Raw genomic sequence first — 12,997 nt, forward strand, 5'->3', positions numbered from 1 at the left:
TGACAGTTTTTATAGTTTTCTTAAAGAGGAAGAAAACTAATAAACAAGAGAAAAAAAAAGGTTTCATCTCTGAGGAGAGAAGAAGCAACATTTAGGATCTTCACAGAGTATCTAAGAAACCTTCCTCCTCCTCCTCCTCCTCCTCCTCCTCCTCCTCCTCCTCCTCCTGGATGAAGAACCTCCGGTTCGGTCAGAAGAGCGGGGGCTCAGAGTCACCAGCGGCGGGTGATTCTGAGCCCCCGCTGCTATGTAACTGTGTTCAGATATTAGCCGGGTCCCGCTATTTCAGGAACTAAACAGTCTGAGCCTCATCTGCTCTGTTAAATTCTGGCTCTGGCTAAATGCTGGAATCATTCAGATCACATTCAGAAAACATATTTGTGGTTTAGCTCAGTTTCTCTTGCATGTTCTGGTGGTTCTTACTGATGTCTTTGCTAGATTTCATTTTTTAGGTAACAATCCAGGGCCCCTGATCCTGAGGCCCCTGATGCTGAGGCCCCTGATACTGAGGCCCCTGATCCTGAGGCCCCCACAGAGGCCCTGATAGTTCTTCTCTATATGATCCGTTCATGAATTTATCCTCAGTTATTGTTACGAAGGTTTTTTTTATTCAGAGAATGTAGCAGATTGCATCAAGTCGTTGACTAGTAGCACATTGTATCATTCCATTGACTAGGAGCACATTCCATAGAGCCAATGACTAGTGAATTGCATTGAGTTTTTGACTAGTACCAGATTGCATTGACTTGTTGACTAGTAGCACATTGCATCGAGTCATTGACTAGTAGCACATTGCATCAAGTCGTTGACTAGTACCAGATTGTGTCGAGTCATTGACTAGTAGCACATTACATCAAGTTGTTGACTAGTAGAAGATTGCAATGACTTGTTGACAAGTAGCAGATTTCATCGACTTGTTGACTAGTAGCAGATTGCATCGATTCATTGACTAGTAGCACATTGCATCAAGTCGTTGACTAGTAGAAGATTGCATCGACTTGTTGACTAGTAGCACATTGCATCAAGTCGTTGACTAGTAGAAGATTGCATCGACTTTGTTGACTTGTAGCACATTGCATCAAGTCGTTGACTAGTAGAAGATTGCATCGACTTGTTGACAAGTAGCAGATTTCATGGACTTGTTGACTAGTAGCAGATTGCAGCAAGTCATTGACTAGTAGCAGATTGCATCGATTCATTGACTAGTAGCACATTGCATCAAGTCGTTGACTAGTAGAAGATTGCATCGACTTGTTGACTAGTAGCACATTGCATCAAGTCGTTGACTAGTAGAAGATTGCATCGACTTGTTGACAAGTAGCAGATTTCATCGACTTGTTGACTAGTAGCAGATTGCATTAAGTCGTTGACTAGTAGCAGATTGCATCGATTCATTGACTAGTAGCACATTGCATCAAGTCGTTGACTAGTAGAAGATTGCATCGACTTGTTGACTAGTAGCACATTGCATCAAGTCGTTGACTAGTAGAAGATTGCATCGACTTGTTGACTTGTAGCACATTGCATCAAGTCGTTGACTAGTAGAAGATTGCATCGACTTGTTGACTAGTAGCACATTGCATCAAGTCGTTGACTAGTAGAAGATTGCATCGACTTGTTGACCAGTACCAGATTGCGTTGAGTCATTGACTAGTAGCAGATTGCATCGACTTGTTGACTAGTAGCACATTGCATCAAGTCGTTGACTAGTAGAAGATTGCATCGACTTATTGACTTGTAGCACATTGCATCAAGTCGTTGACTAGTAGAAGATTGCATCGACTTGTTGACTTGTAGCACATTGCATCAAGTCGTTGACTAGTAGAAGATTGCAATGACTTGTTGACCAGTACCAGATTGCGTTGAGTCATTGACTAGTAGCAGATTGCATCGACTTGTTGACTAGTAGCACATTGCATCAAGTCGTTGACTAGTAGAAGATTGCATCGACTTATTGACTTGTAGCACATTGCATCAAGTCGTTGACTAGTAGAAGATTGCATCGACTTGTTGACTTGTAGCACATTGCATCAAGTCGTTGACTAGTAGAAGATTGCAATGACTTGTTGACCAGTACCAGATTGCGTTTAGTCATTAACTAGTAGCAGATTGCGTTGAGTCATTAACTAGTAGCAGATTGCGTTGAGTCATTGACTAGTAGCAGATTGTGTTGAGTCATTAACTAGTACCAGATTGTGTTGAGTCATTGACTAGTACCAGATTGTGTTGAGTCATTAACTAGTAGCAGATTGCGTTTAGTCATTAACTAGTAGCAGATTGCGTTGAGTCATTAACTAGTAGCAGATTGCGTTTAGTCATTGACTAGTACCAGATTGTGTTGAGTCATTGACTAGTACCAGATTGTGTTGAGTCATTGACTAGTACCAGATTGTGTTGAGTCATTGACTAGTACCAGATTGTGTTGAGTCATTGACTAGTAGCAGATTGCATGGAGTCGTTGATCAGCAGCTCAGCAGCGCCCCCCTCAGGAGTCACAGAGAAGCTGTTTCCATTGGGCTAATGCTTATTGGCTGCTGGGTCCACAATAACTTTACAAGCAATAAAACGACAGAATTTAGTTTGGATATAAATGATTTCAAATCAGTCATTTAATTGAATTAAATCTCTAAATTTTTTCTCAGTTCTTTTTCTTTTCCTCATTTAAAGTTAGATTAAATTTGATAATAGTCCTAATATTTTTATTTTATTTTTTTTTTATAAAAAAAAAATATTCCAAATACTAAGGAATCATTTCCTCATATTTGTATTGGAAGTTAATTTTATTCATTTTTTATATTCTTTGAACTTATTTTCTGTTTTTTTTTCTTTATATAATAGTTTTTTTAGTTCTAAATTGTTTCCTTTTGTTTATTTTACTTCTTTGTTTTTAGATGATCTAAAGTCTCTTTGCATGTTTTACTTTTATATTCTGGGAAATGATTTTTCCCCATAACCTAATTTTCCTGATAAAGTTTCTGTTTATCAGAGAGGTGATCTCAGCAGCGGTCTGGGCTCGGTCTAATGCCTGGATGTCTCTCAGATCAGCTGATTCTCTGAAGGTTATCGGCTCCTCTGCTGTCACATCCTCTGTGGAGGATTTCCACAGGGGCCCGTGGTGCCTTCAGGGACGCTGTCTGAGTCAGACACAGACGATTGGTGACACGCTGCCGCGTTTCTCAGCCCTGAAACCTGATCCCCAGCTGAACCCTAGAACCAGATCTGAACCCTGGAAGGTTCTGAGCCGACAGCTGAATCAGTGGGAGGACAGGAGGCTGGAAGGCCACCAGTCCGAGTCGTTTCCCTTTAAAAGCTGCAGGTTGTGATCAGGAGGCAGGACTGGGTCGGGTTTAAACTGCAGCTCAGACTAAAGCTGAAGGATGAGCGACTCATCGCTGCCTGCAGATCCTTCCTCATTATCTCTAAAGCTGTGAATTCAAGAAGTAGAACGACCCAGTTTCAGATGAGCTGCATTTTGGCCCCAAGCGATTGGGAACAACGAACCATCTGCAGAACCGATGCCCAGCTGCAGGCAGGCAGACAGAAATTTAACACTTAGAATGAGTCTGTTCTTCGATCAGCCTTTTAACTCTGATTCCACTGGAGGATTTAGATCCAACACTGGAAAACGATCTAGAAAGAAGTAAAAATGTCTTATATTAAGAGTGTTTACCCTTAATTTGAGTAGGTAAATTAGATAGTTTGCCAATGGAATTTTATAATTAGATAATATGCACTTAAAATAAGACAATTCAATTGTGTTTCCTTATTTTAAGGCAGGTTGAATTGTTTCAGCTGCTGCAGGAAGATCATCCTCTGCTGGGCTTTCTAGGTGAGGGGATGAACAACTGTCCCGTTTATAAGGGTCAATAAAGATGGACTTTTCTAGATTCAGTAGGACCAAATCAGAAGGTATCAGATCAGTTCTGTTAGCTCCAGTTAGACACACTGGGGACAAAGTTAGTCCCTTCCTGGTCCTGTTGGACCCAAATATGACCGCTTAAACAGATCCGGCAGAATTCAGTCGGGTCCTGATTCACTCTTTCGGATCAGGTTAGAACCGGTCGGATCCAGTCGAATCGGTTCTCCTTCAAATGATAAAGTGATTTGTATTAGAGACACTTCGAGGTTGAAGGAGGAACCTGTGACCCGGATGTTCGGCAGCGTCGCTGTTCCGTGGTTCTGAAAGGACAGATATTTCCTAAAACATCAGAATGAATCAGTTCCTCCTTCAGTCAGACTCTAGAACATCAGAATCTAGAAGAACCTCCTGCTGCTGGACCCAGTTTGCTGTAGGATGGCCTGTTCTTCTAAACCTTTGGGTTGGATCAAAGGAGGAGGTGAAATATTTCCCATCAGGCTTTGCTCCTTGGCTGAGGTGCGTCCAGCAGATAACCTCCCTCAGACACAAAGAGCTGTTTGTTCTGCTGTCGCTGACGGAGGATGCTGATTGGACGAGAGCCGACCGGACTTTATCAGCTGAGAGCAGCTGTGGGATTGTTGTCCAGATCCTCAGAGGCCGTTTGTTGTTTTAATTGATCTCCAAGCCAATTTAGAGGAAGACGTGTTTGAACCGATGTTCTGGATCTACTAATTAAAAGCAGCAGCTGATCAACAAACCTGCGGTTCTTTTGGACCTGGAACTGAGTCAGAACCAGAAGCATCTTCTAAATCTTTAGAACCTGCAAGGAGCTGAAAAACGGTTCCTGTTAGAGTCCGACTCACGATCCACAGACAAGTTGGACTTCCTACTGGTTCCGGGTTGAAATTAGCTTGTAGAACCTCCTCCTACAGTCAGTAGAACCTCCTCCTACAGTCAGTAGAACCTCCTCCTACAGTCAGTAAAACCTCCTCCTTCAGTCAGTAGAACCTCCTCCCTAAGTCAGTAGAACCTCCTCCTGCAGTCAGTAGAACCTCCTCCTTCAGTCAGTAAAACCTCCTCCCTAAGTCAGTAGAACCTCCTCCCTAAGTCAGTAGAACCTCCTCCTGCAGTCAGTAGAACCTCCTCCTTCAGTCAGTAGAACCTCCTCCCTAAGTCAGTAGAACCTCCTCCCTAAGTCAGTAGAACCTCCTCCTTCAGTCAGTAAAACCTCCTTCAGTCAGTAGAACCTCCTCCTGTAGTCAGTAGAACCTCCTCCTGTAGTCAGTAGAACCTCCTCCTGTAGTCAGTAGAACCTCCTCCTTCAGTCAATAGAACCTCCTCCTGTAGTCAGTAGAACCTCCTCCTGTAGTCAGTAGAACCTCCTCCTTCAGTCAGTAGAACCTCCTCCTGCAGTCAGTAGAACCTCCTCCTTCAGTCAGTAGAACCTCCTCCCTAAGTCAGTAGAACCTCCTCCCTAAGTCAGTAGAACATCCTCCTGCAGTCAGTAGAACCTCCTCCCTAAGTCAGTAGAACCTCCTCCCTAAGTCAGTAGAACATCCTCCTGCAGTCAGTAGAACCTCCTCCTTCAGTCAGTAGAACCTCCTCCCTAAGTCAGTAGAACCTCCTCCCTAAGTCAGTAGAACATCCTCCTGCAGTCAGTAGAACCTCCTCCTTCAGTCAATAGAACCTCCTCCTGTACTCAGTAGAACCTCCTCCTGTAGTCAGTAGAACCTCCTCATTAAGTCAGTAGAACCTCCTCCTTCAGTCAGTAGAACCTCCTCCCTAAGTCAGTAGAACCTCCTCCTGCAGTCAGTAGAACCTCCTCCTTCAGTCAATAGAACCTCCTCCTGTAGTCAGTAGAACCTCCTCCTTCAGTCAATAGAACCTCCTCCTGTAGTCAGTAGAACCTCCTTTTGTAGTCAGTAGAACCTCCTCCTTCAGTCAATAGAACCTCCTCCTGTACTCAGTAGAACCTCCTCCTGTAGTCAGTAGAACCTCCTTTTGTAGTCAGTAAAACCTCCTCCTGTAGTCAGTAGAAGCTCCTCCTTCAGTCAGTAGAACCTCCTCCTGTAGTCAGTAGAACCTCCTCATTAAGTCAGTAGAATCTCCTCCTTTAGTCAATAGAACCTCCTCCTGTAGTCAGTAGAACCTCCTTTGTAGTCAGTAGACTAGACTTCCTGTGAAGCAGGAAACCTTTAAACCCAGGAGGACCAACTTTGGGCAGACCTGCTTTAGAACGTCTGTCAGCAGCTGGTAGAACCTCCTCCTTCAGTCAGTAGAACCTCCTCCTTCAGTGAGTAGAACCTCCTCCTTCAGACAGTAGAACCTCCTCCTTCAGTCAGTAGAACCTCCTCCTTCAGACAGTAGAACCTCCTCCTTCAGTGAGTAGAACCTCCTCCTTCAGACAGTAGAACCTCCTCCTTCAGTCAGTAGAACCTCCTCCTTCAGACAGTAGAACCTCCTCCTTCAGTCAGTAGAACCTCCTCCTTCAGTCAGTAGAACCTCCTCCTTCAGACAGTAGAACCTCCTCCTTCAGTCAGTAGAACCTCCTCCTTCAGTCAGTAGAACCTCCTCCTTCAGACAGTAGAACCTCCTCCTTCAGTCAGTAGAACCTCCTCCTTCAGTCAGTAGAACCTCCTCCTTCAGACAGTAGAACCTCCTCCTTCAGTCAGTAGAACCTCCTCCTTCAGTCAGTAGAACCTCCTTCTGCTTCATCGTCACAGAAAGGAGATTTTTGAGCAAGCTTTTTTTAGTGATTGGATTCGGTCTGGTCCAGTTACCAGGTAGTCTGCAGCCAGATGATCCATTTTGGGGAACTGGTTTTGTAGAACCCATCCAGAACTCTCCTCGGACTGGCTGTCCTTTCACATGTTTAATAATTGAACATCTGCAGTGATCAGCTCCTCCCTGGACTCTCATTGTCTTCATGGACGCTTCCTTCAGATGTGTGAAACATGGAGCCATTAAATCCAGGCCAGAGGTCTGAAGCTCGACAGAAAAACAGGATTAAAAAAAAAGAATTCTCTGGAGGCAAAGTCTGCAGAAATAATGAAAGGAACAAATCAAGCTGATGGAAATGAAACCGATGAAAGCAGCGGTCAGTTCGGAAAAAACAATCGATCCAAACGACTCGTGGTGCATCGCAGCAGATTCCTGGTTTCTTTCTTATCTTTGCTTTAAGCTCCTGTTTATTTCTGTACTGATGGATTTCATGTGATCGGTTTGAAGCAATCAGAGTCATTCAGGTTCTCACCTTCATCCTGTCTTCATGTCTGCAGGCTAAGGACAGCGATGATGATGAAGAGGTGGTGCAAGTGGACAGGGACCACTTCATGGATGAGTTCTTCGAACAGGTGAGACACGGAGACGCACGTCCAGTGGTCAGTGAGTGATCCTCCCTCGAGGCTCCAGCTTCACACGCAAACAGCTGATCCATCCGTTTGAGTGTCAATTTAACTCACCTGAGCGGAAAAGAAACAGAGTTTATTCACAACAATCCACAGAGAGACGGTCTGATTCTGATCCTGAAGAAGCTCTGCTAGTTTGAGCTTTTAGGAAGAGAGGAAGTATAAAACACTGGGGTCACGTAGGGGTCAGGTTGGGGGGAATATATATTTGGGATAATAATTTGAATATTTTTTATTTTGCAGATGGCTAGATTAGAACAGCAGTGGCTGACACCTTTCTGAAAGTGGTCACCCACTCATTTAGCCAAAATATTCCATAGTTTTAGATCAGAACGGAAGATTGGATATAGGTCTATAATTTATCAAGTCATCTGGGTCAATAGACGGTTTCTTAAGCAGAGGTTTGATTCCAGCAACCTTAAAAGCCTTTGGTACGTATCCCTGTAACAGAGATAGATTAATCACATCTAGAATGGAGGAGGAGATCAAAGGGAATACCTCCTTAAATAACCTGGTTTGAACTGGATCTAACATCCAAGTTGAAGGCTTAGATGAAGTTTTGCTAAAGCCGGGCTTAGACTGTACGATTTTTGCCCTTTTCGGGTCGATTCTTCAGATCAAATGCAAATTGAACTGGACGAACAGGTCCGCCTCTTTTCGAACCTCATTCCAAACCTGTTCATCCGTTTCTATTTGCATGTTTTCTAACCTTAAACCAGGCTTTGTTGGGCTGAAACAAAGTCCAGTGGATTGATGTTGAACTTTTTTATAAGGGGGCTTAGTTTTACTACTTATTTGATGCTAAATGAGCCAAAGCTAGCTGTCCTTGTGTGAAGCTGTCCTGGAGGCTGATCCACTGGGTTCCTGTCTCTGCTTCAGGTGGAGGAGATCCGAGGCTGCATAGAGAAGCTGTCAGAGGATGTGGAGCAGGTGAAGAAGCAGCACAGCGCCATCCTTGCCGCGCCGAACCCTGACGAAAGTAAGACCTCCGCTAAGCCTCTTCCCCCCCGCTGACGCCTGCATCACCTAGAGAGTCTGGTTCTGGTCTTCAGGCTGGAAAAACAGCCTGAAGAATCACAGGAAGGTTCTTTAGAATCATAATGAAACAACATTAAAATATCTGAGCAGTTGGTGCTGGAAGGAGGGTCACATGACCACCTGCTGACCTCCCTCTGACCGGGCTTGGATCCTGGGTCACCAAGCCGACCCATTTTCCCCCTCAGCTGTAATGCAGCTAAGCTTCAGGTCCATAAAGTCCAACATGCTGCAGATCTGCAGGGACCCGCTGGAGCCTCCAGCTTCTGCTCAGTTCTGCTTCAGTGGGCTGATCAGCTGCTTCCTGTTCTTCTAGATCCAAATCCCAGCAGGAACTGGTTCAGCTCCACAGGCCGCTGTCTGTCATTCCTGCTGAATGTTCCTGATGTTTCCAGAATTGTGAGCGAACATTCCTGATCCGGTGAGCTCAGAACTGGTCAGGCTTTCCCAGCTCCTGATTGGCTCGTCTCTGAGCCAATAGGAACTTTCTGCCAAAGTTCATTTCTGAAAACCTTTAGAACCAGGACTGGGTTAGACCTAACTTATGGTTCTGGCTTGGACCAAATGAACCAGTATCCTATGTGGTTCCAGATCACTGGAACCCAGTGGTCGGAGTTCTGGCTCTCTGGTAAAACCAGACAGACGCTTCCAGGCTGCGTTGAGCGTCTCTCTGGAGTAAACACAGACGGATGGTTCTGATCATCGCATTAAAAGCCTTCAGCAGCTCGACCCGGAGCCTCCAAGTGAAATGTCATCCTGTTAACTGCTTCCTGATGAGCTCTGCTGCTCCGTATCCAATCCTCCAAGGAGCCTGCTGGCAGAACGCCACTGAGCGCTCCACCCGTCGCTCCGCTGCTCCTCCCGACACCTGAAGAAGAAATGAAAGTGTTTTGGATGGGAGGGCACGGCGCTCTGACCCGGTAGGCTGTGACTCAGCTGGAATGACTCGCTGTCATTGAGCCTGCTGCAGACGGTCGGGTGGAGCCGAGTCAGCATCTGGGTCTGGATCTGGGTCAGGTTCTGGTCCGGTTCTGGGTCAGGTTCTGGTCCGGTTCTGGGTCAGATTCTGGTCCGGTTCTGGGTCAGATTAAACCTAAAGAACCTCCATCAGGCTCCAACCTTCAGCCTCCTGTCAGAACCAGAATCCAACATGTCAGGCAGTCAAACCTCCTAAATGTTTCTCTTTCCAAACGTCTTTGATTTTTTTTTTCTTCTGATCATTTTGCATGTTTTTCTCCATGTGTGTTTTTTTTCCTGCATGATGAACAATGATTATATTTTGTTTTCATTTCCATATGTTCCTAGTTTCTGTTCTTCCTGTTGTGTCTGCATGGTCCTGCTTTTTAAACTGCATGACGCGACGTTAAGCTTGGAGGAGACCTGAGCTTAACCACATGTGAGTAACGTCTGTAGACCAGCCCTGCATTGGTTCTCATTTCCACTGACAAATGTTCATCTGAGGAGATTTTTAGTGTTTATCAAACATATGATATCAAGTTAAATGTAATCAGTATTATTATTGACAATAAGATAAATTAACCTGAAACTAACGTCGACATAAAAATGAAACTTCTAGAGAAAGAAATTAAAGGTTAAACTGCTGGAATTTAGAGTTAAACCACCTGGAACGTCTGTTTCTTACACCAGAACACAAAAGGCTGATTTATACTCAGAAATCAGGTGGTCTGCGTGTGTCGCAGTGAACGCAGATAACCCCCCCACCCCAACAGACACCTGCACCTCTCCCAAATTGTAGGTGACCGCAGACAGGAGGTCTCTGATTGGTCAGATCTCCATCCGCTCTAATCTATGCGTATTTCCTGTTTGGTTCCTTACCGGCTGGCTTTGTTTGTCTGACCACCATTATGGAAAACTACTGGTGAAGATGGAGCAGCTAGCAAAGCGAGGTGCGCGAGAACGCTGGGACCCTTTTTCCACCTGGATCCCCGCTCTTTTTGGCCCTCATGTCCCTCTGTTGTCACACAAACTTGCCCCCACTTCCTCACCGCCTCGGCCGTATCTAGACCCCCAGCTAGTTCCTGATTGGCCCTCTGGCGTTGTGGCGTGGAATAACATAGCGCAGACCACGCTTCAATATTGGGCAGAAATCATGAATATCTGCATCAAGCTCACTGCGACACACTGCTGCGGGACGATAACCAGACTTTATGTCTGTTCCTTAAAGGTCCGGATGCAGGAGGGTGTTTCTCTAGGGCTGGTTATCCTCCGACAGTAGTGTGTCGCAGGTGTGACACAGGTATTTTTGATTTATGGCCAATAAAATCGTAGGTGTCCTTGTGTCAGTTTGACGAGCTTGTTCGCCGTATGCAACCCCTCATCGAACGCCGGACGACACACGGTTCCCCCGTGAGTGTTCCCCAAAGTCTGGCCGTGGCGCTGGGTGTTTTGGCTTCGGATGCAAACCAACAGACCGTCGCACAGAGCTACAAACTAGCGTTGCACTAGCTGCACGGTGTCTGTGATAGTGTCCGAGGTGTGCCAGGCATGGTGGACGGAGCTACAGCCGGAGTTTCTGTGTTAGAAATATTTTATTTATACTCCGTTTGTGTTTCATGGGTTGTGTTCTAATGAACTATTATGATGTATAATGTGTGATTCATCGTTTATTAACTCTTGCTAAAGATCGTTCCAGATAAAGGTCATGCAACGGACGGGTTGTGAAAGAGGCCTGAACATCCTCTATCACATGTTTCTTCTAAACATGTGTTCTTGGAACAATTCAATTGTTTTAACATATGTGTTGAGGTTTAAAGTAAGATCCTTTTGTTTCCCTTCCCCTTAGTTAAACCTCAGCTGGTGTAATTAGGGACATCCCCTTTCTTCAATAAATAGCGAGGAGAAAGCTGAAGACTGCAGAGTGGGGTGGAGATTTGTAAACTCTGCAGTCTCGTCCTATTCTCCTCGCGAGTAACTACGAGTTTCTGCTATTAAGTACCAAACAGGAAATACGCATAGTGTAGAGCGGATGTAGAACTGACCAATCAGAGGCCTCCTGTCTGCAGTCAGCTAGAAATGATCTGCGTTAACTGCAACACACACGCAAACAGCCTGGTTTCTGAGCATAAATTAGCCTTCTCTCTCGCTAGCTTAACTTGGCTGTAAACATTTAGCTCTTACCAATCAGAGGACAGAAAATGCTGACGTAGGGGCGGGCCCTCTTGCCGGCCCTCTGGGGCAAATCTGAAATCTGATTGGTTGAAGAAAACGTTCCTCACTAATATTAAAGTAACAGCAGCAGCTCTGCTGATTAGATTGACCCCCCCCCCCCGGTTTCTGTGGACAGAAACAGAACCTCTGCTGAAGCCCTTAATACGTAGACTGTCAAAAGCCTGATAATAGTTTTGTTTTTTTGAAAAATAACCCACAATCGAAACAGTTTTGAAGATTTATTGAGGAAAAATACATTATTAGGGAATCAATGTTTTTCTGTCAGAAAGTTGAACAACAAAACAAGACCAACGTTTCTGATCCCATCCAGACTGAAACATTCCTGGTGTTACCAGCATTCCCATTCTGGAAATGTTTTATTGTTCTGAGTCTGGTCTCAGTGATTAAAACTCAGAGTGAGATACCAGCCGTCTGTTGACGTTCATCTGAGCTGACGTTCCGGTTCTCCTTCCTCCTCCTGCTGAAAATTCATCTCTTTCTCTCGTTTTTCCGTTTTCTCCTCAGTTCTGGGTCAGCTCCCTCTCAGCTGCCAGTGAGCCATGTTTCAGCCTGAATAATGCATGATGGGAGTTGTAGTGAGAGCGGAGGGGTACAGATGTACGCCGCAGCCATTTGAGATCAAACTAACTCCTCATTTTGTTTTCTCTTTATATTTAATCTCATCGGCCAAACTGGTTTTAAATATGGTTTTAAGGTTTCTGTCAGAACATATTGGCATCTCCAGAGGAAAAAAATTGGTCTTTACAAAAAAGGAGCAATATTTGAATTAGATATTCTGTTAATCTAGGTTTACAGGCTTCTGTTGATTATATATGATAGGAAACCTTTTCTGAAATCCTAATCCAATTTAATAATCCTTACTATTAGGTTTAATGATAGATTCTTTGCTTTTAAATATGAGTGAGGTGTTATCATAAATAATGTGTCAGATGCCTCCAATGCAGCAGAAACATAACATTCACTGTAATATTTTAATTTAATCTACACTCATGCCATGTCCTCCCAGAGGTGGATAATCCAGGTCCAGAAAGTAAAGGTTTTGTTCAGAAATCCCCTCATTTCTGGCTCCACTTTGAAGACCAATCACCTGCTTCGCTGAACGGGATGAAGGAAAACAAGGCAGAGTTTTTACTTCCTGGACCTGGATGACCCACTTCTGATTCCTCGCTAAATCGCCTCCAGACAGAAAAATTCAAACTCACTCTTCAACACAAGAGCTAAACCCGTAGAGAGACCTATAGGCTGCTTTTCACACCGATCGGGGAATTTATTCTGCCCTGATGGCCTTTGATCCCCACTGGGCTGCAGAACAGAAAACACACCCTGAAATACTGCTCCCCCGCTAACCGATCCCCAAAACCGATGTGCTAACCGATCCCTGAAACCGATACGCTAACCAATCCCTGAAACCGATACGCTAACCAATCCCCGAAACCAATGTGCTAACGAACCCCAAAACCAATGTGCTAACCAATCCCTGAAACCGATACGCTAACTGATCCCTGAA

At 44.7% G+C, this 12,997-nt stretch overlaps 1 protein-coding gene across 1 annotated transcript in view; it reads left to right on the top strand.

Annotated features, from left to right (window-relative positions):
• stx1b (syntaxin 1B) overlaps positions 1 to 12,997 on the top strand; it is a 53,385-nt gene that overhangs the window by 18,824 nt on the left and 21,564 nt on the right. Inside the window, exons 2-3 of the mRNA XM_038305643.1 lie at positions 7,138 to 7,212; positions 8,146 to 8,245. Of these exons, the coding sequence (XP_038161571.1) occupies positions 7,138 to 7,212; positions 8,146 to 8,245 (175 nt within the window). The remainder of the gene's footprint in view (positions 1 to 7,137; positions 7,213 to 8,145; positions 8,246 to 12,997) is intronic.

The sequence above is a fragment of the Cyprinodon tularosa genome, unplaced genomic scaffold (assembly GCF_016077235.1).
Source record: "Cyprinodon tularosa strain WSP-4 unplaced genomic scaffold, ASM1607723v1 ctg560, whole genome shotgun sequence".
NCBI lineage: Eukaryota > Metazoa > Chordata > Actinopteri > Cyprinodontiformes > Cyprinodontidae > Cyprinodon > Cyprinodon tularosa.